At 31.7% G+C, this 27963-nt stretch overlaps 1 protein-coding gene across 3 annotated transcripts in view; it reads left to right on the top strand.

Moving 5' to 3' along the window:
* LOC142334480 (dehydrogenase/reductase SDR family member 11-like) overlaps positions 1–27963 on the top strand; it is a 75783-nt gene that overhangs the window by 44012 nt on the left and 3808 nt on the right. Inside the window, exons 4-6 of one of the 3 annotated variants that reach the window (XR_012758830.1) lie at positions 1782–1911; positions 4472–4624; positions 21750–21849. Coding sequence is in view for 2 of the 3 variants with exons in the window: in XM_075382545.1 (XP_075238660.1) it covers positions 1782–1911; positions 4472–4624; positions 21750–21791 (325 nt within the window). In the remaining variant the exon portion in view is untranslated. Of the gene's footprint in view, positions 1–1781; positions 1912–4471; positions 4625–21749; positions 21937–27963 lie in introns of those variants that run through there. The other 2 variants (XM_075382545.1, XM_075382544.1) reach the window with 2 other exon arrangements.

Raw genomic sequence — 27963 nt, 5'->3', positions numbered from 1 at the left:
GGACTGATTCCATTAGATCACTGAAATTAAAAAAAAAATCTTGGTGGAATTTCCCTGTATGCCACTGGTGTTCATCAGTGAGTGACTAATGGTCATTAGAATCAAGAAAATTTAAGTGAACCTGCAACACACACACACACACACACACACACACACACACACACACACACACACACACACACACACACACACACACATTGTGCTATTGTTCCTTTTTTAAAGTTTGTTATATTTTACTAGGTACTGGAAAAATTAAGAAAAAAATGGACATTAAAATCTAGAAAGTTAATGAATAAAAGCAGTTAACTAAACTAATAAATGAATTGAGAAAATGAAAATGTAGTTCATTCTTTTAAAAATTAAATTAGCCTTAACAATGAACTAGACTAACTATTATGCTACTCAGGATTAAAATAAATCAAGGTGATCAGACGCAATGCTCACTTCAGGCACAGTTAGCTGCAAAATATAGTAGCTGTATCTATAATCCATTCCTGTGTTCTTCATGTGTTGTTAAAACTATGGTTCAGGTAGTAAAATAAAAAGAACCCCCCCCCGCCACTAATTTTCTGTAGTTGGCTTTAATGAATGTGAAAAATAAAAAAAACTTTCAGAATGGAAGTTAAAGTAATAAATGAGCTGAGAATATAAAATCCTTTACATTCATACATTACTTAATAAAAAGAGAGAAATAAGAACAATAGAATTATATAACAACTGTTCTTTATCAGCCCTTAAACTTTAATAAAAATAATTGTAGGTACATGAAAAATAATTTTTAATTCACTTTTCACTTTTAATGATTTCTAATTGTATTCTAGGTTTTGTTTCCTTTCGAATTTTTCATTATTTGAGATAGTATTAGAGTATTTAAAATAGGTACAGAAATGATCTTTATTTTTGCTCATATTATTTTAGAAAATGCAGTAGTAAGGATTCTAATCTAAATGAATCTGTTTGCTTTGCCTTAGTTCACTTATATATTATAAAAAGCTCAAAGAAATTTTTCATTATACTTCTCTAATTAAAATTAACTACTTTCAATAATATGAACCATTAATTAAAACTTTCCAATATTTGTACATACATTGAAATAGAAAACATACACTAATAATCATCTATTAGAATAATTTTCTACTCATTAACCATGGTTTAAGAACTTCATGACTTTAAAACAAGAATCTCATCCTCTAATTCTGTCAACTACATTATTTACATCTTTGTGCATAATTAAAACAAGATTAGTTTCAGCAACATAGTTTCCTTGTTTAATTACACTTTTAATCACTTAGTAACAAACAGAAGTTTGTAATCATCAAACTGCAAATATAATTGTTAAAAACTAAAACTGAAGACCGGATTCCTGCATTGAAATAATGGGTTTTGGTTGAATTAATAATCATTTAATAATGAATTTTACTATAGTTTTCTTAATATGATTATTTCAAAGGACATACACTGTAATCTTTCTTTCTGAATTATTAGCGATAAACATCGATTTCAAAAATACATTTACATTTTTATGATGAGATGAAAGGGGAATTTTGTAGCACATAGAAACATCAACTTAATTGAAATTTTAATAATTAAAAAATATTTAACAAAAATCATTTGGTTAAATTTTTTATGAATAAAAAATTTATTATAGTAAGTAAACTAAAAAGGTTTAGAAATACCTTATGTTGAAACAGTCAAAAATTAAAATTATTGTAACATTTTAAAAATAAATTCTCATTTTTTTGTTATATCACTAAAATTCAGTAAAAAAAAGTCTTTTTCAGTATTTCAGGGCACAGATTAACTCCACGATCTGGTGGGGTTGTTTATTCATCAACAAAGTTTGCTGCTAAAGTATTAACTGAGGGACTAAGATTAGAACTTGCTAATGCTAAGTCAAAAATTCGAGTTACTGTAAGTTAATAATAGCTAATTTAAGCATGTAATATTGCTACATTTATTAGAAACTGGTTAAAATTAACGTGCATCACAATTTTTGCCAAAATGTGATCATATTCATAATAAATAAGATTTTTATTATGCACATTTTTTGATTAAAATAAAGTATTTGGTTTATTCTAAACATTTTATTAATCAATTAGTACTTTTTAGAACATCATATAAAGTATGTGAAGTTTTTTTTTAAATTTACTATACATAATAATTTCTTATGAAGTTATACTGTGAACAATCTAATGTAATCCTAATTTGGCCATTGTAAAAGCAAACACATCGATCTCCCATCTCTCTCTTATAGTGAAACTTAGCAAATTTTTTTTCATGGTTTTTATTCAGTTGGCTTTTCATATAGTATTTTGTCTTAGTGGTTAAGAAGACATGAAAAGGAGTCCCTGAATCAGTACATAGGCAGTCCCTATTAGAACACAAACATAGGTAAACTCATGGAGAATTTCATAAAGTCTCATTTTTGTATGAAGGTAACTGATAATGGAGAAGATAGATCAACATTAAAGAAAACTGATAGGTGGTAAGAAAGGATAATCTGTCCAGCAATGTAAATTCGAGAGTTTACTGTCTTGCTCTTTATCTAATTTTCTTTGATTTCTCTAAGGTTAAAATTCTCATTATGGATTGATTATACATTCTTCCTTACCTCACTTCCTTTCATTATGCCTGATTACTTATTCCCTTGATAAATGCTGTAGGAATTGGGTCAGTACTAGTTCTACTAGAACCATTATTTGCTACAGTGTGGTAGTTCCAGCTACAATAATGGAGAAAAGGATTAGTTGAAGCCAAGTGTTCAAACTAGACATCAGATCTGGAGGAAACAGCTTTTCTTTATAGAACATTGTGAAAAGTTTTCTGTTTATGGACTCAATTGGCACTTGAGTACATACCACAGCTAGGGAGCTGAGAGCCTGAGATATCTAAAGGATAAAGCTAAAACTCTAAATCCCTATAATTCAACATTTAGTTCATAACATTCATAATTTAGTTATTGCTCCTTATTCAATCTCCAGTTGAATATAACATACATGTTTAAAATAAATATTCAGGTAAATTAAACTAACCGTTTAATTGATCTTATACAGTCATGTAATGGATTACAAGCAATATGAGTATGTTTTTTTATCCAAAAGGAAAAAAAATTGGATTACATATGTCATAAGAAATTGTTGCCATTTAAACCACTTCATAAATTTTTATATATTTTGATGTATATAATTTTATTAATAATTACAGTAATGTAACAGCATTATTATGTGTGATAATGACTCTTATCACAATTGAGTGTTTTCAGACTGTTTACAGTAATTTAGACCTTGTCTGTTCGATGAATTATTAAAAAAATAAACTATTATAGTCACCAGTGCATACTCATTTTGTAAAAGCTTTTCTTTACATCCTTAAACAAATACTACTGAAATACTAAAGGCCTAGTAAGGTAACTTAAATGAAATTCAAAAGGTCCAGTATTAATCTTACATCATCTGCATTCCAGTATTTCACTTCTTTGGAAGAATATTTTGACTAAGATACATGGTGTTATGATTATGGCTGCTTAAACAGCCCTTTACATTCAACAGGAAAAAAAAAGAAAATCTATAAGAATTATGAATAAAAAATTATCCTGTATCATGTTAAACTACTTTTGATAATTTATAACTGTTAATTGATTATATAAAAAAATAGTTCTATGTAGATTTAGGAAAAGAGTTTTCTAATCTATTGTTTTTAAGTACTTTTAGAAATTAGTATTTTTGTGCACAGTAAAATATGGGAATTTATTCTGGAATAAACTATGCATCTTTTTTATACTATTATGTTTTATATGAAATTTAATAATTATATTTAATACAATGGAAAAAGAGTTTGGAAAGAAAGAAAAGCTTTCTATTGAATATAGTGGGCAATCTTAACTGTATTTTTCATTACTTCACTACACAGAACTCAAAACAGCTATGTAGAAAGAACCATAACTGCATATCCCATACTTGAAGTTACTATAGTCTTCCCTAACAGACAGCCAAGATTTTCACCAATTTAAATTAAAATTATTTCCTTTACCACCCCTTTAACAACATTAATTGAAATGATAAAAATTTGTACCATCATAATAGTAATGTTAAATTAATCACTTAGAACAAACTTTCATATTTTTACTATGAAAGAGTCATTTTAAATACTGACACTCTGCTAAAACAGAATCAGAAAAACTTGTAGTTAAATATTCGTAAATATTAATTTTCACATATCTCTTAATAAAAATATGAAAAATTAAAATTGGACCACCAGAAAAACAAACAAAAAAGGAGTACTTATTTTTATTTGTTTTATCTCTTGTTTATTTTCTTTCAAAAGCCATTAATAATAATGGAAAAAAAAGAGTATTACAGTTTTACATCATGTTAAAATTCAATTAATTGTAATTTTGTGAGATAATTTTGAATATGTATTCTTTTATGATACTAAAAATACAGTCCTTAAACAAATTTTGTTTTTCTTTTAGAACATCAGCCCTGGAGTAGTAACTGATACTGAGATATTTCTTGGAAGTGGAGGTTATGAATTGTACCCAGACCAACTTGGTGTAGAAGCTCTGAAGCCAAATGATATTGCAAATGCAGTTGTTTATGCTCTTTCACAACCACCTACAGTTCTAGTAAGGATTTCATTTTTTTGTTGGCTTTTTTTAGTACATGTTCCATATGGCAAAAAATTTGTTAACTAGTTTGTTAATTTAAGTTTGTTTGTAAGTTTAAGTTAGTTTGTTTTTTAAGTTTAAAAAAATCTCTTTTGGCATGCCAGAAGGCAGAGGTATATTTCACCAGTGTTAAGTAGGGAATAAAAAAAATGTCCACCTTGAAGTTAAGAAAAACTTCAAATTTACTAAATACAACAATGGTTGTATGAGAAAAAATTGTATCTTCTTATAATTCCAGCAATATTTTGGTCATCCCTTGCCAAAAGGGTTGGTCATATAAAAAATTGTTGCAGACAAAAGTTTTAGGGAATGTTTAGAGGACTAATGACCACTTTAAACTGATTCGATACTGGGCCTATTAAGGTAGATATGATTCTTTTTTGTCTTCAAAACCCCATTTTTTCAACCGCCTGGACCAATGATTGGTGATATAAAAAAATAATTTACTTAGATATGTTTTAGGCCCTTATGCAAAGAATAGTAGGAACTTTAAACGAATTCAATATTTTAATTATTAAGAAAGTTATAAAAATATTTTTTGTTTTGGTCATTCCTCGCCACAAGGGTTGGTCATATCAAAAATTTCTTTCAGACAAAAAGGTTTTAGATAATGTTTCGAGTACTACTGACCACTTTAAACAGATTCGATACTGTGCCTATTAAGGGAGACATAATATTTTTTGTCTTCAAAGCCCCATTTTTTCCACCACCTGGGCCAATTGTTGGTGATATGAAAAACCTTTACTTACATAAGTTGTAGGTCTTGATTCAAAGAATAATAGATTATTTAAACAATTCCATATTTTACTTAATAACAAAGTTATAGAAATATTTTGTTTTTTTGAAAAAGATCACCCATTTCCACCCTCAACGTCTGATTTTAGCCGTTAACGAATTCGACCGAGATTTTGGTACGAGTTATTTTTAAGGAACAATTTGAAAGTGACTGGCGTAAAATTATGGCAGTTATCGTGTCTACGAGAAAGTATATTATACTTTTGAGTTGATGGTGGTTTTGAGGTCTGGGGGATGTGAAACCGCTGATATGTCAAAATTTTCCGGAAGTGGAATCATGGTATCCATTACAATAGATGTCTTTCATATGAAATCTACCTAATACAGCAAAAGACATCATGTAAGTGAGACTACGGTAGGACTGTTCGTTGAAACGTTCAACTACCTACAATTCTCACGGTTAAAAGCGAAGAAGATTGGACTATTAGACGTTGAAGTTTCACCACACGGAACACTAAATACATTGAAGGGTGTAATTGTCTTTCTTTCTTTTTCCTGTTTAGCTTCCGGTAACTACCGTTCAGATAATACTTCAAAGGATGAATGAGGATGTATGTATGAGTGTAAATGAAGTGTAGTCTTGTACATTCTTAGTTAGAACATTCCTGAGATGTGTGGTTAATTGAAACCCAACCACTAAAGAACACTGGTATCTATGATCTAGTATTCAAATACGTGTAAAAATAACTGACTTTACTTGGACTTCAGTGTTGGAACTCATGACTCCCAAATCAGCTGATTTGGGAAGTTGTGTTCACCACTAGACCAACCCGGTGGGTTGATGTAGTTGTCTGCAGGGACTTGACAAACTGCACCGAAGAAGAGATCGTTGACTCAGTGGTCAGAGAGTTATAGCTTGTCGTCGACTGAACAGATGGCGTAGTAGAGAAGTACAAACAACCCTTCGCGTCGTACGTTTTAACCTTCAACAGGCCAAAGTGCCCAGATAAGATAAAGGCTACTTTCACAGGCAACATGTCCGTCCGTTCATCCTGACACTAATGCGATGCTTTGGATGTCAGTAGTATGGATACACAGCGGCACGTTGTATTAGAAAACAGATATTATTTGTGTTTAACTGCTTCATCCTGACAACCAATGCAAAGATCCACCTGTCAGGCAATCATATCGATTGTCAGGCAATCATTCAGAGCAATCTAAAATTGTTCAATATATAAAGAAGAGGTAGCAATCCAAGAGATCAAGACCATTCAAAAGGTGAGCTACATAGAAGTAAAGAAAATTGTAAAAAATATGTCTCCAAAGACAATTTCATATGCACAAGCTGTGTCATCTTTTGCAGCTTCCTTCAATGCAAAGGATGTGATTTTGGAACTGGCTCCAGTATTAGAAAATATGGTTGAACGTATGATCGACAGCAAACTAAGAAATCGTCCAACCAGAGAAGATAGTTTAAAACAAGAGAAGAAAACACTAACTGTTAAACAAAAGAGTTGTCTCCTATGAGGAATGAACCTTTGAAGAAAAAGGACAGTGAATGCAGGCGATAGATGAACACTGAACCAAAACTTCAGTTTTCAAAATCCTTGTTCAAGGAAGTGATAAGATAGAAGTGAAAATCCTAGGTAAAAGAGGATTTACAGAAAACAAAAATGCAGCCCCCAAAATCACAGAGAACTTTAGCAGGGAGGGCAAGGATTTTGGACGCTTCACATGTTTTATTGGTGAGTGCATCCAGTTTGGACTGTGATGTACTACTCACTGCACCAAAGGAGCCAGTATTGTCTAATCTTGGCAGCAAAAGATCCTCTGTAATTTCTGCTAGAGGAACTGAAGGATTGATCTAGGATGCCTCAGATACTGCAGAATTTGACATTGAGGCCGGCCGAAAAATGGAGAAGAGTAACAAAAAGGATGGTCAAAAGGGAACCAGGCCGGTAGAATTTTGTATTTAAAGTTTTTTTCAATATATGTTTGAATTTTTATCATAGTGAGGTTTTGTTCGATAGTTTTGATCAAATTTTGTAAGAAATGTGTAGAATGATTTTAAAATAACAAGGTGCATTACACCCTTGTTATGTTGTGTTTTTGAGATTTCAATAATCATTGACAAGTTAATGTTAAGATGATTTCTTGACAAGACTAGTCTTTGACTATGTTACTTGTGTTCGTTTCAGGGGAGGAAAAATATTTTCTATTCCTTTTTCTTTTTTTGATATGGAAGGGGCCAATGACCATAGCAGTTGATGCCCCTAAAACTTCAAAAAAAAAAAAAAAAAAATTTTTATGGCTTCCTCTCACACGTTATAGCCATCTGTCACTTCCATGAAGATATCTAATCTACAAATAGGGAAATGGGGAAGACCTGAAAAAGTGTTAGATGAAATGCAACAGAACAGTAAATGGAAAAATTAAATGTGCTTCATTATCCTATCAGTAGTTTGGGAACTAAAATTAAACTAGTTAACTTACTTCCTCAATATTTAAAGTAATCAACCATACACAAAGTTTAGGTAGTCAGTCAAACAAAATATGGTTAATGAACCTAGTCTGGATTAAATATAAAGTGAAAAATACAGAATGTACCTAATCATAAAATAATTATTTGCTCATATAAATTAAATACTAAGTCAAGTGTGATAGTAACAGTTTTCAACAAAAATAATCTCTTTCTCCATATATAAAAATTAATAACTATGAAATAAATTAGTGTAAGCAGAAAACAAAGATGATTATGAAACATTTACAAATTAGCAGTCATCCAAAATATCTTTCAAATATTCATTTAAAAAAAAAATTAAATTTTCATGAAAAACATCTTCTCCCCTATCATTACCCAAATTAAGTTTTGCATTAAATCTAGTGATTGGAGATAAGACGGTTCTATTGAATATTTAATTAAGTGTTGCCTCCTACTATTCGTATACGGAACCCTGATGCCTGTATCTGAGATAGCAACATCTATAAGTCCATGCACTGCCTTATAAATGTACAAATATCCTCCTCATTTTCCTCCTTGATTCCAAAAGATGCAATGCCCATATTCTGCTACATATTAAAGTTGGTGCATATTCAGAACAAAAGAATCTTGAAAAGGATTTTTTTTTAGTATGTAAAGGAATTTCCTTACCATCAATCTTCAAGTTAGTCAACTGTCTATTGTACTTCCAAATAACACAACAATATTCTTAATTTTGGCCTAACAGAGGTTTCTCTTAGTGGTTTCTTAATAGTGGTAAGATAACACATCGAGCTCATTTGTTGAAAGTAATGGCTTACTAATAAAATAAGCCCAAGATTCTTTCATGTGTTAGATGTTATTTTATAGTTTGACCTCAATGAAAAGTTCCCCATTATTATAAAATACTTGAAAGAGTATTTTGATAGTGGTGAAGTAAATTTTATTTATTCTCTTGAAACTTCAAAAACTCTTACCAAAATCCAGTGGTTTTTAAACTCTCTGTATTACTTTAAGAGCAGACAGAAAATGCTGGGGTCATTTGCTTTTTCTTTCTCACTCAAAATAATTATGGCTTTCTGATTTGTAGACAGATCCCTGACCGATTTTTGTTATGTGACACAATTATTGCTAAAAAAGAAGAAATTATAATATATAAAAAAAAAATATATTTAGAACCTATATAATACATACGATATAAAACATATTTAATAAAAGTAAAGACTCTTTCTGTTAAAATTATAAAAAAAATATCCCTGAGTCAACATAAAAACTCAGCTAATTTACAGTATGAGAAGGGATTACTGGTTTCTTGCTACATAAGAAATCCCATCACAGTAAGTTATCCCTTCCACTTTAATATTAGCAATCCCAACAGTAATTCAGACATCCAAAGTAGAAGTTCAGTGCATCTATGTGTTAACACAATTTAATGCAGACAATATAGATACAGTACACATGTACACTCTTAATGTAATACACCAATTTTAGTAAACTGGAGAAACACTCACACACAAATCCACAGCTAATTCCCATCACATTAGCTAGTAATAACAGTAATAATATTGGTTGAGTAATAATATTGAGATAGCAAATAAGAGAAGATGATTCTGTGTGGGAAGTGAAAATGAATAAATATTAACATTAGTTACTTTACAGTATAGACTGTACCTCATAGCCTTGGCAGTCTAGACAGAGAATTTGTAACTGTTTGAGTGGGTAATTTACTTATTTTTCAGTTTGTTTCATTTTGTAAGTATTGGTAGAATTGTTGTGTAGTGGTTTGTAAGTGCTATTGTTTTGTTTATTTAATATTTTTATGTATTGTATTTCTGTATATGTTGTTTTTAATCATTAATTTATTTCTATTGATAACACTGATAAACATAATTTTTGTTCCTAATATGCGATACATGATTTTAATCTATTTTTTTATCCTGAAAATGAATATGAACTCAGAATCTTTCTACCTACCACCATTTTTGAAAAAAATAAAATTTTAATTAAAGGATTTTTTTCAGTTTTCAACATATAGTTAGGATTTTAAGCTCTTATATTGCATTTTGTTAGCTCATTTTTTATTGTTTAACTTTGTTAACATAATTTGTAATATATAAATAAACAGTACTAGACAAAGAAATCATATCATAGTCATATATTATGGCATCATATCTAAAACTGAAGAGTGAGTCTTTATGGACAAGATTAATCGTATCTGTGTAGGTCAAAACATGTAGCTGAAAACACAGCTGTGTTGTTTGTATTAAGCACTGGCTTTAGGAATGAATTAATTTTGTTCAGTCTTATTGCTGTTTTTAACTTTGTTAACAGTGAAGTGTCATAACGCTTTGAAATTGTGTAAATGATGTGGATGGATGCCTTTTGTTTTGTATGTATTTTACCATAAAATCAAATAGAAAAAAATTAAACCTTAATTAAAAAAGCATATCATTTGTACTTTCAGGGTAAAATTGGCGATCAGGGTAAGACGTGGGGTCTTCATATGGTATGCACTAGATGTTCTGTATATTTAAGAGAATGGCTGAAAGGTACACGAAAGGATTTGCCAATTGGTGTACCTGTGGTTTGGCATGAACCAAAGGATCATGTAAAAATGATTGTTACTTTTGTTTAGCAAGTGTGTCTGGCATTTATAAAAAATCTAAACATACTGTTAAACATACTTCATTGCAATCTGCAATCAGTTCTGTACCTCACAGTGAAATTATTTCAGTTCCTGAGCTACCTGTGAATATATGTTTCGAAAGCAGCGATAAAAAAATAGGCAGTACTGAAGAAGAAAACAGGGATTTTGATTTTGCAGCTTTTGATTTATACAGCTTATCTTCCAATAAGCCACATCTTATATCAATAGGCGAATTAAATGATTTGGTTAGGGATTTAAATTTATGAAAAAATCAAGCTGAGGTGTTAGAATTAAGACTGCAAGGTTGGAATTTACTTAAAAATATAACAAAAATTTCTTTCGTAGTCGACAAAAAGAGCTTTCTCAGTACTTTATTGATGAAAATAATTTGGTTTATTGCACAGATATTGATGATAAAAATACATAGCTGGAACATATGTGGTAATTTGAAAGTTATAGCTATTTTGTTAGGCATGCAGTTGGGCTATACTAAGAACATGTGTTTTCTTTGCGAATGGGACAGCCGAGCTAGGGATAAACATTATGTTACCAAAGAGTGGAAGAAACGAAACAACTTAACTCCAAATGCGAAAAATATTATTCATGAGCCCTTAGTTGAACCCAGAAAAATATTTTTACCTCCTCTCAATATAGGACTAATGAAAAATTTTGTAAAAGCAATGAAGAAGGATAGTCCCGGATTTTTGTACATCAGGCAGAAATTTCCGAATGTAAGTGAAGGAAAATTAAAGAAGGAATATTTATTGGTCCTCAGATATGAGAGTTGTTCAAAGATGATGCATTTAACTGAAAGTTAAATAGTATAGAAAGTGCAGCTTGAATTTCATTTAAAGACGTTGGCAAAAGTTTTCTCGGTTAACAAAAATCCGACAATTACCATGCTATTGTTAATCAACTTCTTAATTCATACAGAGCTATGGGATGTAATATGTCTTTGAAAATACATTTCCTCCACTCGCATCCGGATTTTTTCCCGGACAACCTCGGCGATATAAGTGACGAACACGGTGAACGTTTACACCAAGACATTTCGGTGATGGAAAGCCGCTATGAAGGGAAATGAAATACTAACATGCTAGCTGATTTCTGTTGGAAATTAATTCAAGTTGTGCCTTAAGGCTATTTATAAAATAAAAGCATTAGCGAATTCATTCTAAAACAGGCATGGCCATGCAAAATTATAAATTTGACAAATTTTAACTATATTTTCCCTTAATTATTTGAAACGTAATTTATACAAAACTAAGGGTGATAGAAAAATTGTATTTACAGATCTGTAATGCAAAAAACAATTCAATAAAGGCATCACACTTAGAGAAACATTAAAACATTTTTTTTGTCTATCAGTGTAATGAATGACTGTTTAATAAATTGAAATATACAACTAGTTATTGACCATTTTTTGTAAACCGACCTCAGTTTTTGTATTTAAAATTTGTTTACAACAATATACTAATCCTCTGTTATAGACACTTTTTTACGACAGAGATGAATGTTACAGAATGAGAAAATACCACGCCTATTCCGAATTCAAACCCAGAAACTTCCAGGTGTTGAGAGATATACTAAAATTCTGTTACAGATTTTGACATTCACCTTTTAAATTGAAATTATTAAATTGTTATAGTTTTTAAATAAATCTGAATGGTCTATAAATGTTCATTACAAAATGAAAAATAAAATTTAGGAATATTATAACATAAAAACTATTTGATAGGACTCATAAATTTAAAATTGCCTTTGTGTTAGGAAAATGTTGAATGGCGTTATAAAATTAGGCATATTTAAAAAAAATACAAAATACAAATTGGTACTCAAAGTGTTATAAAAATGAATGGTGAAGAGGAAAGTAAATAGTGTTAAGAGATTGTGATTTACTGTAATGTGTTCCCAATGTAACTTCTCAAAGAGTTGTTATTTCCTGCTTTTTTTATGGAAAGCTTAAATCATCTAATAAAGAAACAGAAATTTAGACAAGGTCTAGCTGATATTACAGTAACTTTTTCTACTTTTTTGTATCATTCACTTTAATATAAGAACCTGGAAGTCCCCTTCACTGCAAAATAAAAAAAAGTCTCTAAAAATTTAATTATAATACATACGAAGTTTGTCTTCTGAGAAATTTGGTAATTATAAAAATATAAATATTACTTTATATATAAATATACAAGGTGAACATAAATTATTCGTAACATTTTAGGGATTTATAAAACGCGGCCTCCGCAGCGCGATGTTCGAATCCCGGTCAGGCATGGCATTTTCACATGCCACAAAATCTAATAGCGGTCCTAGGGGCTAAAAAAAAAACAATAAATCAACATAGCGGGCGTTGATATTTCGAAAACATTAGTGTAGGTATTAGAGTTAATAAATGACCTTGAATGAACATGCCGGCGCGATGTAATGACAGAGGGGATCGTCAGTTGAGCAATGGCTACCGTGTAGGAGAAAGTAATGTGCATAGTATAGCTTTATGAAAAGGTATCTGTTATTATTGGTCGCAGAAGTTTCCATTTAGAGTACGGCCGCGACCCTTCTAATATAGCCTCTATTAACCGTTGGTGTCGGTAGTTTAAGGATATAGGAAGTGCAGAACACAAAAAAGGGGCGACAGATCTCCCGTCTCCGAAGAAATTTTACATCTAGTAAGAGAAACTTTTCAGACTTACTTCCTCTTCCGCCCTTCCAGCGCGTTTTTGGACAGATTTGGCAATCAAATAGCCCTTGCTTTCCGCCATGTTTTGATCACTACTGAAAAAAACAACTAAACCGCTTTCACATTCCTTCCACCGACTAAACTAGAAAAGTGAACGAACAAGGAACATTCCATACACGTGGAGTAAAAAAAAAACTACCTTCCCACAGTACGCCATAGTTGGCACTGCGAGAGCAACAGTGCTCTCTATTCCTCGCAGCCTCGCGTGCAGCTTCCTACGTGCGCATTTGCACAACAGACAAACACCACTCCGCTGGAACTGTGAAGCGCACAGCTCCATACAAAGATTTTTGGATCTTTTTCATAAATTGGAGGATGGCTACTGACATTAAGGTTAAGGATTATATGTTTGTTGTACAAGTATAAAGAAGGAATTAAAGAAAAAAGGACTCATTATATTAAATCTTATCGATAATATCAAGTGGTAGTAGGGGTGCTACAGTTCCACAGTGCCTGTACGCGTGCCGCCATTGGCCGCGATAGACCATTTCTGTGGCCACCTTGATCTCTTGACGTTATGTTACTTGATTTCTTTCTTTGGCGGTTTATCAAAGGTAGGGTGTACCAAAAAAGGTCGTAAATATTATTGAATTAAACAGAAGAATCGAAGGTGTAATTAATGGAATAATTCCAGATATTCTTCGTAATGTGTGGCCTGAGATTGTTGGACATTTTACGTGCCAAAAAAGATGCTCATGTGCAACTTGTTTGCAGTTAACAAGTGTTTTTTAACAAAACTGTTTGACACGCTGTGTCCAATCATAAAACATGCATGTCGGTACATTGCTTTGTTATTTTTATATTATCGCCTAAAATGCGCTGAATAATTTATGATCACTCTGTGTATATATATATATATATATAAACTAAATAAGTTAGAAAATTTTCTAATGCAATTCATTAGAACAACAACTAAACAAACTAAAACAAAAACAGAAAACCTAAACGTTTCGTCCAAGATGTAGGACTTCATAAAGACAAACCACAAATGACAAAAAACGGAACGGAACGGAACACAATAGTGGCGGGAGTTTCATTTCTCCCTTCGAAAACGCAGAGCCTGGACAGTGTCCCTTGCTGCTGTATGTATCTATTATTCGGGCGTGTTTATGGGTTTATTTTAATGTCGGGTATGATTTTAATGGTTTCTTTTAGTTTTATGTACGGATTTTTGTATAGCGTTCCATATCCGTAAGAGTCCAGCGTTATCACACCCAATTCTGGGTCAGACTGCAGGAAGCTAGGCTTTTAAAACCCGTGCTCCCGAGGTGATTCCACTTCAGTCCGACCCCTTCAAGTCCTTTCGGTGCTAACGCTTTTATTAGCTAGCAGGAATACGCCGCAAGGGGACATTAGTTATTTGGAGGGAGCAATGCGCCCCCTTCTCCGGAGGAAGTCGCAATTGCTGATTAACAAAAAAAAAAGAAGAAAAACACCAGCAAACACTTATAAACCCCCCCCCCACTACCTAATCTAATAAAAGCAAAAACCCCCACTACTAAATATGTTATCATTTTCATAGATACTCCCACCACCATTCCAATAATAACACTAAGTCAAAACCCAAACAAAAAATAGTAATCCTAAAATAAAAAACCTTAATTACACAAAACAAAACTAAAACCAACAAATAACCAATAATACACAACCCATAACATTCCATATTACAACCCATATTTTGGTGTTGTTGACCTAATGAATTGCATTAGAAAATTTTCTATTAATTTGGATAACTTTCTAACTTATTAAGTTTTTTTATATTTGTCTAACCAAGGAAGAGAGTTTAATTATTATTTATATATCATATATATTAAATAGGTTTTTACCTAATCATGCTAAAAAAAAATTAAATAGTTAAAAGTCAACATACGAAAAAAAAGATAAAATTAATCTTCTGAAAGTAATAAATACAGTGAAATTTGATTGATCAGAATCAGTCCTCTGCTTATTTATTTATTTATTTTTAATTTGTAAAAAGTTAAATAAAAATTAATAAAATAAGATATTAATTGAAATAAAAATAATTTTTATAAAGATGAATATGAAAAATCATATTCTAGAAACGTATTTTTACCATGAGAAACATCAAATAATAAACAATTATAATAAACTTTGGCTCTTTCTCCAAATTAACAAGTTGAAAATACTGTCGCATGTTAGGCCACGACATGATATTGGGAGATAACAAACAGAAACTAATACAATTTATTTACTAGAATAACCTATTATATACAAAAAAATAAGTAATTATAGATTACAAATAAAATTCTGATTTTACTACGAACGCTACAAATTAATACAAAATTATTCAGAAATTAACAATCACAAAATCAACAATCTCAAAGCAACAATTAATTTTAAACAAGAATTATTTACTTTAAATATTAATGTTAAAATAACCTAAACTTTTATCAGTGAATTCCACTAACCCATGTTAACAATGAACTCACTAAACATTTTTTCGTACTTAACCGCAGGAAAAAACCGAAAACGAAATACTCTAAATACTCTAAATACTCTAGTAATTCACTCTTCGCTCGTACTGTTAAACCACACTCTTTTCGAATGCTCTCACACAGTGTCCTCGCATTTGTTGTACACTGTCTGATGTTCAGTACGGAACGCAAGGATGTCGGGAAATATTTTATCCCTTGACATCGGGGATAAAAATTCCCCTATTATTGCAGATCTTGGACATCGTCCCTTGTTGCTGAGTCTTTCTATATATTTGGCGAGTATTTTATTTTTAATAACGGTTATATATCTTCTGTTTGTTTTTAAGTTGGACGAAGTTTAAAATTTCACTGGTCCTCGGCAGTATTTATACCTCCGGGCCTAGGGCTTGATCTGTGATAATAGCAACCACCTGCCATTTTTTTCGTTCAAGAGTAATCATTTCTATTGTCCAAACTGTCTAAATTGTTCAAGATAGAATTTCTTTGTTGTTTCCTTTAGATTTTTCTTCTTCAACTGTCTTTCGATTTCAGTTCTTCATTTTCTGGTTCTTATTGTGGTTTCTTATTATGGCTTTTTATATTAATAGAAGCGTCTCTACTTATTACAATATTAACAATCTGATGTGGATACCACATGACGTTCTTGTAGCCTATTATTAAATTACATATATACATTTTTTGCTGCACTTCATTTAAACCTATTTCATTTGAAAGTGAGATATGACCCCCAACTCTTTAATAAAGTAGACAGTTACACAACTGCATTGTGGTGGACACCACATAATAGTTACCACAAGTAGTTATGTGGTGTAAATAAGAACGTGTCGGGTCCGTAACCATGCACACAAATGTTCAAATCCGACCTCATATACGTATAATTTTTTTTTTTTAATTTAAATATATTGGTTTATTAATAACTGTTAATCTCTGTAAAAATCTTTGAATTAAAATGAAAAGTACATAAAATTTTATTTCACAATAACCTTCGATTATTTTCATTTTTTTTTCAAACAGAGGTTAAAAATTACTTTAAATCAATATATTTAAATTAAAAATAGGTTAAAAAAAATAAAATAAAGCCAAATTCGAACCTATGTGTCCCTTTGTAAGATCCAAATATTTCATTAATTAAAATTTTATTTCGCTATCACTTTGGAACCAGTGAAAATAAGTACTACTTCTGATATATTGTTGAAAATCTCTCAATGAGGGCTTATTACTGTAGTTAAGAAAATTTCCAAAACATTTTTGGATTTTGGGCTTTTTTGGACAATTTTTGTCCAGTTGATTGTAATCAAAAGGGGAGGTGCATAACTAATGTTACCAGTACTAAATCCAAATTTCAACATTCTACGGGTAATTTTGAGTTGTTCGAGATATATACGTACATGCATACGTACAGACGTCACGCCGAATCTAGTCAAAATGGATTCAGGGTTGGTCAAAATGGATATATCCGTCGAAATCTGAAAACCAAAATTATTCGCGATTATAATACTTCCTTGTACGAAGTAAAAAATAACGAATTCTAAAATTTAGTTGTACAATGAGCAAGTACACAACCTTTTAAAAAAGATCAGTATTGCATTTTGAAAATCAAATTGTTGATATAATTTTTAATAAAATGGATAAATAATTTAACCTAATTTTATTAAATAACAAGACAGATAAATACAAATTTTGGTTGAAAATTAAAATCTTATAGAAATATAACCGAAATAGAAGTAAAATAATTACAAAGATTTATTAGAGCCAATAATGATGAAAGACGCGGTACAAACAAATAATACGAAGAACTTAATCAATCTGTATAAATTATATAAAAATATTATTTTAGTCTCCAAGAATAACCCAGATTTATATAAAAATAAACATTCGTCTAAAACATTATTACAGAGTCCGCACACATTGTATAAAATCGTTACCTCTTTATCCTTTTTATATCATACCAGTCTATTATGAACCTAGAGAAGTGTTACAATGAAATAACAGTCAATTATTTAAATCTATTGTTATTTAAGTGACTAGGGAATTCGTTAGTTATTAATTATTACACGTGAAATTATACGTAAAAAGCGTTTACACATAAATGCAACCTGCATTAGGACTGTTAAGAATACAATGGAAGTGAATATTATACTACTACAGGACACTGTGTTAGCCGCTTTGTTACAAGTGTCCTAGTCGCTTTGTTACACACTTGTTAATATTGCGTTTTTCGTTTTTACCTTTTATAAACAGTGTTTTACAATGGTTATTTTTATTTCATATTTTACAAATAGTATTTTTCAGTACTCATTTTTCACTTTATTAGCTTCTTATAAACAGTATTTTCAATGATCATATCAAGTTTTTGCAACTTCTCATTCACTTTTACCTTTTCAATGCCTCAGCCAAGATCTAACTGCAGATTAGGACGATGAGAGACTCTAAAAGTCAAAACAATTAAGATGTTTGAAGAGTTATTACTAAGAAAATCTAGAAATGTTACGTTCAGAAATTCAAGCTTGTATATTGATCTTATATATCTCATCACATGGTGCGTAAAAGTTATGATAAATTCAAATAAACTGAGAGAGAATGAAAATTACAATATTTTCAGGAAATCTTACACTAGAATGAAGAAGAAAGTTAAGATTGATTACTTTCAAACATGTTCATTAAGAAATGTTTTATACAATTTTTATTGTGGCATAAATCATTGCGAAAATCAAAGAAGTTATTAACAATTTTAAAAACCGAATATCTAGACAAATTTCGTGGCAAGCACGAAACATCTTGAGAAGTATGGGTTTTATATGGAAAAAGACAAAAAAACTTATGTATTTTGGCAGAAGAAAACGGTAAACTTCCGAATAAGTACAATATTGTAAAAAAATTAAAATTTATAGACGTTAAGATAGACCAATTATTTTATCAGGAAAGTCACACATTCAGTCGTGGTTGGACTGATGACTGTAATTAATGGCTAAAAAAAAATCGTGCCCTACGAAGTGGATATTGGTGTACGCCGGAAGTGCAGAAGGAAAAATTTCCAATGTACTTTCTTTTTTTAGATTGGACCAGAAGCAAACGAGGAAAATACAGGAAGTAAATGAATTATGAGTACTTCGAAAAATGGTTGGAAGGTTGAACTTCCATCTCGTTCAGTTTTCAAAATTGACAACTTTCTTTATAATAACGTAGCACTGAACTGAAATTATAGAAAACAAGAACTCGTAAAATACGAGGGTAAGTCAATTGTTATCCGTAATTTAGTTATATTTTTGTTTATGTAGGTAGTACTGCCTTGTTGCGTAGATGACGCATGCGTAGTTTAATTGTTGATACGTCTGTGCAGGTTTGATGCGGCTAGGTTAGTTCCATTGTCCTGCCGTTAACCATGGTAGCTCCGCTTTCTGTTTGCACCAAAGAAGAGCAACGTTCAGTGATCTGTTTTTTTGTGGTCGGAAGGTGCATCAGGGGCCGAAATTCATCGAAAACTTTCGGTACACTACGGAAACAGTGTGTTGACGCAATGAAGTGTCTACGAATGAATTGAAAAATTCAAAAATGGTCGCACAAGTGTTACGCACGACGAAGGAGCCGGACGACCGTTTACCGCTACAAATGAGGAAAACATTGAGCGTGCATGTGACATGGTTTTCTTAGACAGACGAGTAACTATCGATGAAGTGGCACATCGTCTGCAAATTAGTCACGGTTCTGCCTACGAAATCATCCGCAACAGACTTGGGTTTCATAAAGTCTGTACAAGATGGGTCCCAAAACAACTTCCACAGTCACATAAAAAACGCGCCTGGATATCTGCCAAAAGCATTTGGATCGCTATGGTAACGAACGGGACGGGACAGAATCATCACTGGTGACGAAACACGGATCCATCATTACGAGCCGGAGAGTAAACTGCAGATTATGGAATGGAAACATCCAAATTCGCCCTGCAAAAAAAAGTTCAAGACCCAACCATCTGTAGGAAAACTGATGCTTACGGTTTTTTGGGACTCACAAGGCCGAGTACCGGAACATTATGAGGAAAGGGGCACGACAATTAACAGTGCGCGTTACAGTGAGATGCTTACTGCCAAGCTGAAGCACGCAATTTGAAGAAAACGCCGAGAACACTGTCGAAAGGTTGTGTTGTTGCACGACAATTCCCGTCCACATACTGCAGCTTACACTGCTGAAACGCTCCAGAAACTCAACTTTGTACTACTGGCTCATCCTCCGTATAGTACTCATCTTGCTCCTTCTGACTAGCACTTGTTTGGTCCACTCAAAGAGGCATTAAGGGGACGTCGATTTACCTCGGACTAAACAGTGAAAGAAGCGGTGCATTCCTGGCTCGCAGCTCAACCGAAAACCTTCTTTTATGAAGGCATCATGAAGCTTGTGCAACGATGGACCAAGTGCATTGAAATGCAAGGGGACTATGTTGAAAAATGATGTACATTAAGTTTCCTATTTGTATTGCAATAAAATTTATAACAACGTTTCAGATAATAATTGACTTACCCTCGTAATAGCAAATCAGAAATATTCTGTGTTCAGCAGTTATTTTAAAACTGAAAAGTACGATTTAATGCGAATAAAAAAGCCCCGTTTGAAGAATACTACTCTGACAAATATCGTGTCCTGTGGATACGTTACGTCGTGTGATCGAAAACGTCTGGAAGAATATGTGAATAGAAATGGTGATCACCTTAGGATTAAGAATATTTTAAGACATGATTATTACATTTTATTAAACAAACTGCTAATTTGTAAAAAAAAAAAATATATTTTTTAATAGTATAACTATAAACGTATTATAAAATAGAAGGCTCATCTTTTATAAATAAAATCAACTAAATCATTATATTATTTGCATTAGGTCTTTATTAAATTTGATCCAGATTTATTAGACACTAGCATCCCATTCGCGGCATTGCCTGCGCTATATGGGTACATATGATTGTGTGTCGACCAATATTTTGTCGTTTTGGATAAATATGAGCCAAATCGGACCATAAATACAAACTTTTAAAATATCTCGACCCCAGCGCTACCTAGCGGGTCGAAACTAATTCAGAAACCTTTGGGGACGTGCGCACAAAAACTCACAAACTTTTAATAAAATCTTATTATTTTAATTACGCAACCGTATGCAAGTTTGTTAAACACTTTTTCTATTTATTTTTTACACTTTGTTTACTTATTAACTTTTTCACAGTCCTTTAAGAAAAAGTGTCAGAGATTAGATTCTTTTGCCTGCGAGATCTTAAAGATTTTTCTTTTTGATTAGGTACTTTTTGCTTGCAAGATCTTCCGGACGAATTAAAAAAAATGTAAAATTTTGTAGTATGTATCTTGTCTTCACGGGTAATCTTCTATATATATATATATATATATATATATATATATATATATATATAAAGAAGAAAGTTTGTATATTTGTTTGTTTCGTAAATATTTCGACACCGGCGCCACCTAGCGGGTATAGTTTTTGCAAAAATATTTCTTTTCATGCAACTAATATATATTCTGAATGTGAACCAAATCGGTCTATAAATACAATTTTTCTAAATATCTGGACCCCAGCGCCACCTAACGGGTCTAACCTAATTCATTAACCATCGCGGGCGTGCGCACAACTCACCAAAGTTTCATTGCAATCGGATGAATGGTACCGAAGAGGGACAAACAAACAAACATTCATTTTTATATTTAAAGATTTTACTGAAATCTTGTGATTAAGTGTTACAAGCATTTATTAGTGATGCACTAGTAAAATTTGCCAGTTCAATTAAATCTTTCATTAAAATTTACATGCAAAAGAAACCTAACAATAAAGAAAACTGCTCAGAAATCCAGTAATTCTAAAGGTCTATTAAGTATTTTAAAATAGAAAGTTTATTACACCCAAAAAAATTGTTTACAAAATAAATTAATGACCGTGCAGGATACATTAAAAATAGACAATTTTATTGGTTTAAAAAATAAATAAATAAAATATGGTTTTATTAATGTTTTTTTTTTTTTTTTTTTAGGTTGCCGAAATTATTGTGCGGCCTACTGGTGAAGGAATGTGAAAAGATAACTTCACATGTTCTGTCAAATATAAATGAGTATAATTTCTTTGTATTGCTGGTAAATTTATTATAATTAAATACTGAATCTAAAATGAAATATCCTGTTGTAAATAAAAGCTACATATTAAAGTGTATCATCAATCAATGTTATCGTTGATAATTTTCCCAGAGGTGTTAAATACAATTTAGAGATACATGGCACTGAAATATATCTCTTATAACCCGGCAGATCTCTAGAGACAGAGTACAATGTGGTGTATACAATTCAAGAGATTAGATGTCAATTCTAATTTAGTAAATGAACTTAGTATGGATTCTGCTTGAATAATTTTCATCTTCAGCTGTATCGAAATTGTGAATTCCAAATAACTAATGTTTTTAAATTTTTATTAAGACTACTGAGACCTTTTTAAAATACACGTTTTAATGGATTTAACAAGTTATTATATCTTTAAAAAAAATAATAATAATTACAATAAAAACAGGTAATAAAATAGTTAAAGCTAATTGATGACTGAAATTTTGATTTTTCAATCATTCATTGTCAGTAATTTCTAATAAACACATAATATTGCTGCGTCTTTACGGTTCAACAAGAATATTGAAAGATTAAGAAACGTAAAAATTTCTTTTAAATACAATTTATTAGTCTAAAAATAAATAATAATAACAACAATAAATATAGATAACATACAAAAGGGTAATTTAAATAAAAAGCCAAATTTGATTAATGACAATTAAATTATAAATACCGCAATATAGGCTCATTTACTAAAAACTTTATAATGACTGATGGAAACTAATATTGCATTAACAAATAGAGAATAGAAAAATCTAAAATTCTTACAATTCACTTTCGGCAAATATTATTACTATTAATTGTTGTTGTTAAGATAATAATTGCTATTAACTTTTCTGATTAGATCACTATAGTTTCTATGTTACTACCTACCTTACTTAGCTTCATTTTTTTATCACTTCCTGGCGCGTTTCGGCACTCCATTGTCAAAATTTATTGAAATGTACTTTTAAATTTCTGTTAATCTTTTATACAGAGTATCCCTTATAAAACGCAACCCAACCTTATATTGGTAGGTATTGAAATAATAAAAAGGCATGTGTAAATGTAAATGTAATTTTTATTATTACCATCCATTACCTTACATTTAGAGTAAATGTTGGAAGTGGTCGCCATCTTCTTGAATACAAGCTTCAATTCTTTTTACAGCGTTTCTTGCAACTTTTTTCAAAGTTTGTGGCTGGATATTTAATACAGCTTGTTCAATATTGACTTTCAATTGTTCAAGTGTTCGTTGTTTTTTGCGGTAGGCTTTTTCTTTGAAGTAACTCCATAGAAAACAATCCGCCGCAGTCAAATCTGGAGATCTTGGTGGCCACAAGCCTCGATCGATAACACGATTACCAAAGAATTCCTCAACGAAATCAGAAGTTGAACCTGCATAGTGCGATGTCGCACCGTCATGTTGTAGCCAGCAGTGTCTATCTTCCTCTTCCAAGAGTGCAATGAACTGAAATAAAATATCTTGATATCGTTCTGCATTAATGGTGTACTCGAAAAAAATAGGACCGATTATTTTCTTCCGCGATATCGCGCACCACACGCCCAACTTCGGCGAGTGTAATTGTTTTTCGTGATAAACGTGGGGATTTTCATACTCCAAATTCTACTTGTTTGGCTGTTTACGTAGCCATCCAAATGAAACCGTGCTTCATCTGTGAAAAATAACGAATCCATAACATTAATTCCCTCACGCAGAAATCGACGGAACCGTTGACAATATTGTAGCGTTTTTCTTTGTCGGGCTCAAGAAGTTGATGAACCGTTTGAATGCGATAAGGTCGTAATTGTAATTATTTGGTCACCCGATGAACAGTTGATTTAGACAAATTAATTTCAGCAGACAATAATTTTGTTTCGTAATCAATAAATTTCAATATGTTCACCTTCGTTACTCGGCAAATGCCAAATCGATACTCAGTTACTACCCGTACATAATGTATCTTATTTTCTGTTATGGTTATAATAGTTTCCTTAATTCTTTCCTTGTAGTTATTCAGGTTAGATGATTTTTTTCAAATAAACTATAGTGTTAATCTAACAGAACAAGAAAAAATGGAAATTTTGGACTTCTTGGATGACCCCTATACCCTGGTCTCCAAGAAGATTAGGAAATAGACGTTTTCGGCTTATTCACCTTTTTTCGAATTTTCTATTCAAAGCCTGTGTAACGAATGTATTGAAGTATGGGGTACACCATCTTGTTGAAAATAAATTCTATATATATTTTTGAGTTCGTCTGGTTGAGGAAAACAACAGTCATTTATCATATCAATATCAAAATTGCCGTTAATTGTTCCGTTCCAGCAAAAATAGACCCAGTTACATATATTTTATTTTGTTTCTGGAAAACAACCCTTCAGTTTTTAACTGAAGCATACAACAAATTATGGACTTATTAGGATTTCAAATTGATCTAATTTATTCAACACTTTCTTTTCATACTGGTAGCCTTCCAGGTGATCGATCTTTGGAAACAGATTATGTTTCTTTTAACTGATTGAAACAACATCGTATATTTTTTTCATGTAGCGACTCTTTTCATATACCCGGTATTATATTTAAATTGAGACACATCTATATCTGAAAAAGCACACATTTTAGAAAAAAAAGTTTACTATTAAAGTTTTCAATTTCAAGGGAGAAATATGTTCATAACTTCTTATGTTGTCCTCGATAAGGTCAAATAAAGGTAATTTCAAGGTCAAATTAAATTTTTTTAAATAGGAAAGAATCTAAATCTCTTACTGCAGAATCGAATTATTTGCAAAAAACATAAAAATTTAATTTAAGACTTTTTTTCTAAAATTGATAGGTTTTTTATTTATTCATCTCCAAATATGCTGCGGGCCTATAAACTTGAGCTTTTAGTTTCATTAGGTCTGGCCCAGCTGCCGAGCTGCATTCAGGTGATGTTAAATTTTAAATTAAAGAAAATAAAATTTTAAATAAAAAACAATCAGTTAAAGGATTAACCTAAATAAAATCAATTTACGTTTTAATGCGTTTTTTCAACAAAATAGTACATACGGTATGGTACACAGCGTACAAGTGTTGCACGCTTTGGCCAGTTAAGTTATGTCGACTATGAAAGTATTTGGTTTAATGAATTACTGATACTTTAAAATCTCTTTTTAATGATCTTTATTTAAAATAATTACAAAAACTTACTCTACATAAATTACAACAACAAATGTTCGAAGTGGTATTCTTCTACTTTTAAGCATTTTTCGATATGATTTAAAAACGACCCGTGAACATTTAGTAGAGTTTTTCACCTGATATCTCTGCAGATGTTTGTTATATGCTCTTTTATGTTTTCAGGGGTAAGTTGGTACTTCTAGGTAAGCCTTTTCTTTAAGGTAACCCTAAAAAAAGAGTCTACTGAAGTAATGTTGGCGGAACGAGTAGGCCAATGAAATGGACCAGATCGACCAGTCCAACGATCATTGTATTTGCGGCCGAAAATTACACTGGTGATAAATTGAGTAATGTGCAGGAAAGCCATCATGATGAAACCGCAACGTTCTTCTCTTCTCTAAGGGTAGTTCATCAAGCAGTACAGGCAACTGATTTTCTAGAGAAACTGCGTATTTCTTTCTGTTCAAATTTCCATCGAAAAAGTAAGGTCCGATAAATCTACGGCCTATGATTTTGGAGCAAACATTGACAGTACATGGACGTTAATTTTCTACTTCCCTTAGCCACCGTAAATTTTGGACTGCCCAATAATGCATATTGTCTGTTTACTACACCATGATAAGTAAAGCCTGATTCGACGGAAAATAGAACATTAAGAAAAACATTTTGATCTACCTGTACTCTTTTCAGCCCCCATCGACAAAATACTACTCTTAATTAAGTGAAATATGGTACGATGGAATTTCAGGCATTTTAATATTCTCAAAAAACTCCGGTTTTTGATATCCCGGAGTCACGCGAGATTCTTCTTGAACTAACATGAGGATCTACAATGGCTGCGGCAGCCACCGCTATTTCATTGTTTTCTGCAGTAACAGTATTTTGACGGTTCCTATTTTTGGCCCCCGCACTTCTAGCGTCACTAAACCGTTTTAAAATTCTGTAAACAGAACGACTTGGAGTATTTCTGTCTGGGAATCGTAGAGCATACAAAGCTATTGACAACATTTCGGTGACATTCCCCATTAAGTAAAATTATCAAAATTTTTTCTTTAATTGCAAATCGTAACATAATTTCCAATAAATAAAAACTAAATAATTTAATATTTATTAACAGTTGGCGAGTAAAAGAGTAATAAAAAATTAATTAAGACACTGATAATATGTTCACTTAGACAAATGTCATTTGCAAATTGAACATCACTTTTAGGTTATTTTAGAAAGTTCGCTGGTTTTTACGTGCTTAACTTATTTTCTTCTTAATTATTGTGAACAATGATTTTTTTATTTATTTAAAACTTAATTTTTTTTTTTTAAATTTAACATCAGTGGGATGTAAATCAACAGCTGGGCCAGACCTATTAAAATTAAAAGCACACCAGTTTATAAGCCTGCAGCAAATTTGAAAATGAATAACTAAAAACTACCAATTTTAGAAAAAAAAAGTCAGAAATGAAATTTTTATTTTTTTTTGCAAAGAATTCGATACTGTAATAAAATATCTCCCTCTATGAATCATGAGACCTTGTCGTTGGTGAGGGGGCTTGAGTGCTCAGTGATATAGAGTAGCTGGACCGAAGGTGCAACCATATCGGAGAGGTATCTGTTGAGAGCCAGACTAAGGAATGATTCCTGAAAGAGGGCAGCAGCTCTTTTAGTAGTTGTTAAGGGCGTAAGTCAGGACGACTTAAACGGTCATATCAACAACACTCAGTCCTCTGAATACTGCGCAGCTGAAATTAATGGAAAACTACAGCTGCTTTTTTCCCAAGAAAATGTAGCTCTCTGCATTTTCATATAGTAATGATGGAGGCGCCTTCCTTGGTAAAATATTCCGGAGGTAAACTAGTCCCCCGTTTGGATCTCTGGGTGGGGACTACTAAGGAAGGGATCACCAGAAAATTAAAAAATAACATTCTACGAGTCGGAACATGGAATGTTAGAAGTTTAAAAAAGTTTGATAGGTTAGAAAATTTAAAGAGGGAAATGAATAGGATAAATGTAGATGTAGTAGGAATTAGTGAGGTTTGGTGGGAAGAGGAAAAGACTTTTGGTCAGGCGATTTTAGAATAATTAAATCAGGTTCAAATAATGGGCAGGCAGGAGTAGGTTTTGTAATGAACAAGAAGACAGGGAAGAGAGTAAAGTATTTCAAAATTCATAGAAATAGAATCATTGTAATAAGGGTACAATCAAAACCTAAACCGACAATGATTGTTAACATCTATATGCCTAAAAGTGACCATGATGATGATGAGGTAGAGGTGTATACGAATAAATTGATGAAGCAATTAATCACATAAAAAGAAATGAAAATTTAATAATAGTTGGAGATTGGAATGCAAGCATTGGAAAAGGCAACAAAGCCAATATAGTAGGTGAATAGCAGCTGGGCTAAAGGAATGAAAGAAGGGACCGATTTATAGAGTTTTGGACGAAGCATAATTTAGTAATTGCCAACACCCAGTTTAAAAATCATCATAGAAGAATATACACTTGGAAAAAGTCAAGCGATACTGCAAGGTATCAGATAGATTATATGATGGTTAAGAAGATATTTAGAAATCAACTCGTTGGCTGCAAAACTTACCCTGGAGCAGACATTGATAGTGACCACAATTTAGTGATAATAAAATGTAGATTGGGGTTTAAAAACCTGAAAAAAGGTGTCAGATGAATCAGTGGAATTTAGAGAAGCTTGAAGAAGAGGAGGTAAAGAAGAATTTTGAGAAGGATATCGCAAGAGGTCTGAGTAAAAAAGATAAGGTAGAAAGTGTAGAAGAAGAATGGGAGAATGTTAACAAAGAAATTCTTAAATCAGCAGAAGTGAACTTAGGTGGAACAAAGAGAACTGGTAGAAAACCTTGGGTTTCAGAAGATATATTGGAGCTGATGGATGAACGTAGAAAATATAAGAATGCTAGTGGTGAAGAAAGTAAAAGGAACTATCAA

Source organism: Lycorma delicatula, chromosome 1 (genome assembly GCF_047948215.1).
Source record: "Lycorma delicatula isolate Av1 chromosome 1, ASM4794821v1, whole genome shotgun sequence".
Lineage (NCBI taxonomy): Eukaryota > Metazoa > Arthropoda > Insecta > Hemiptera > Fulgoridae > Lycorma > Lycorma delicatula.
Note: the sequence above shows the minus strand (reverse complement) of the source record. Positions and strands in the feature narration are given on the sequence as shown.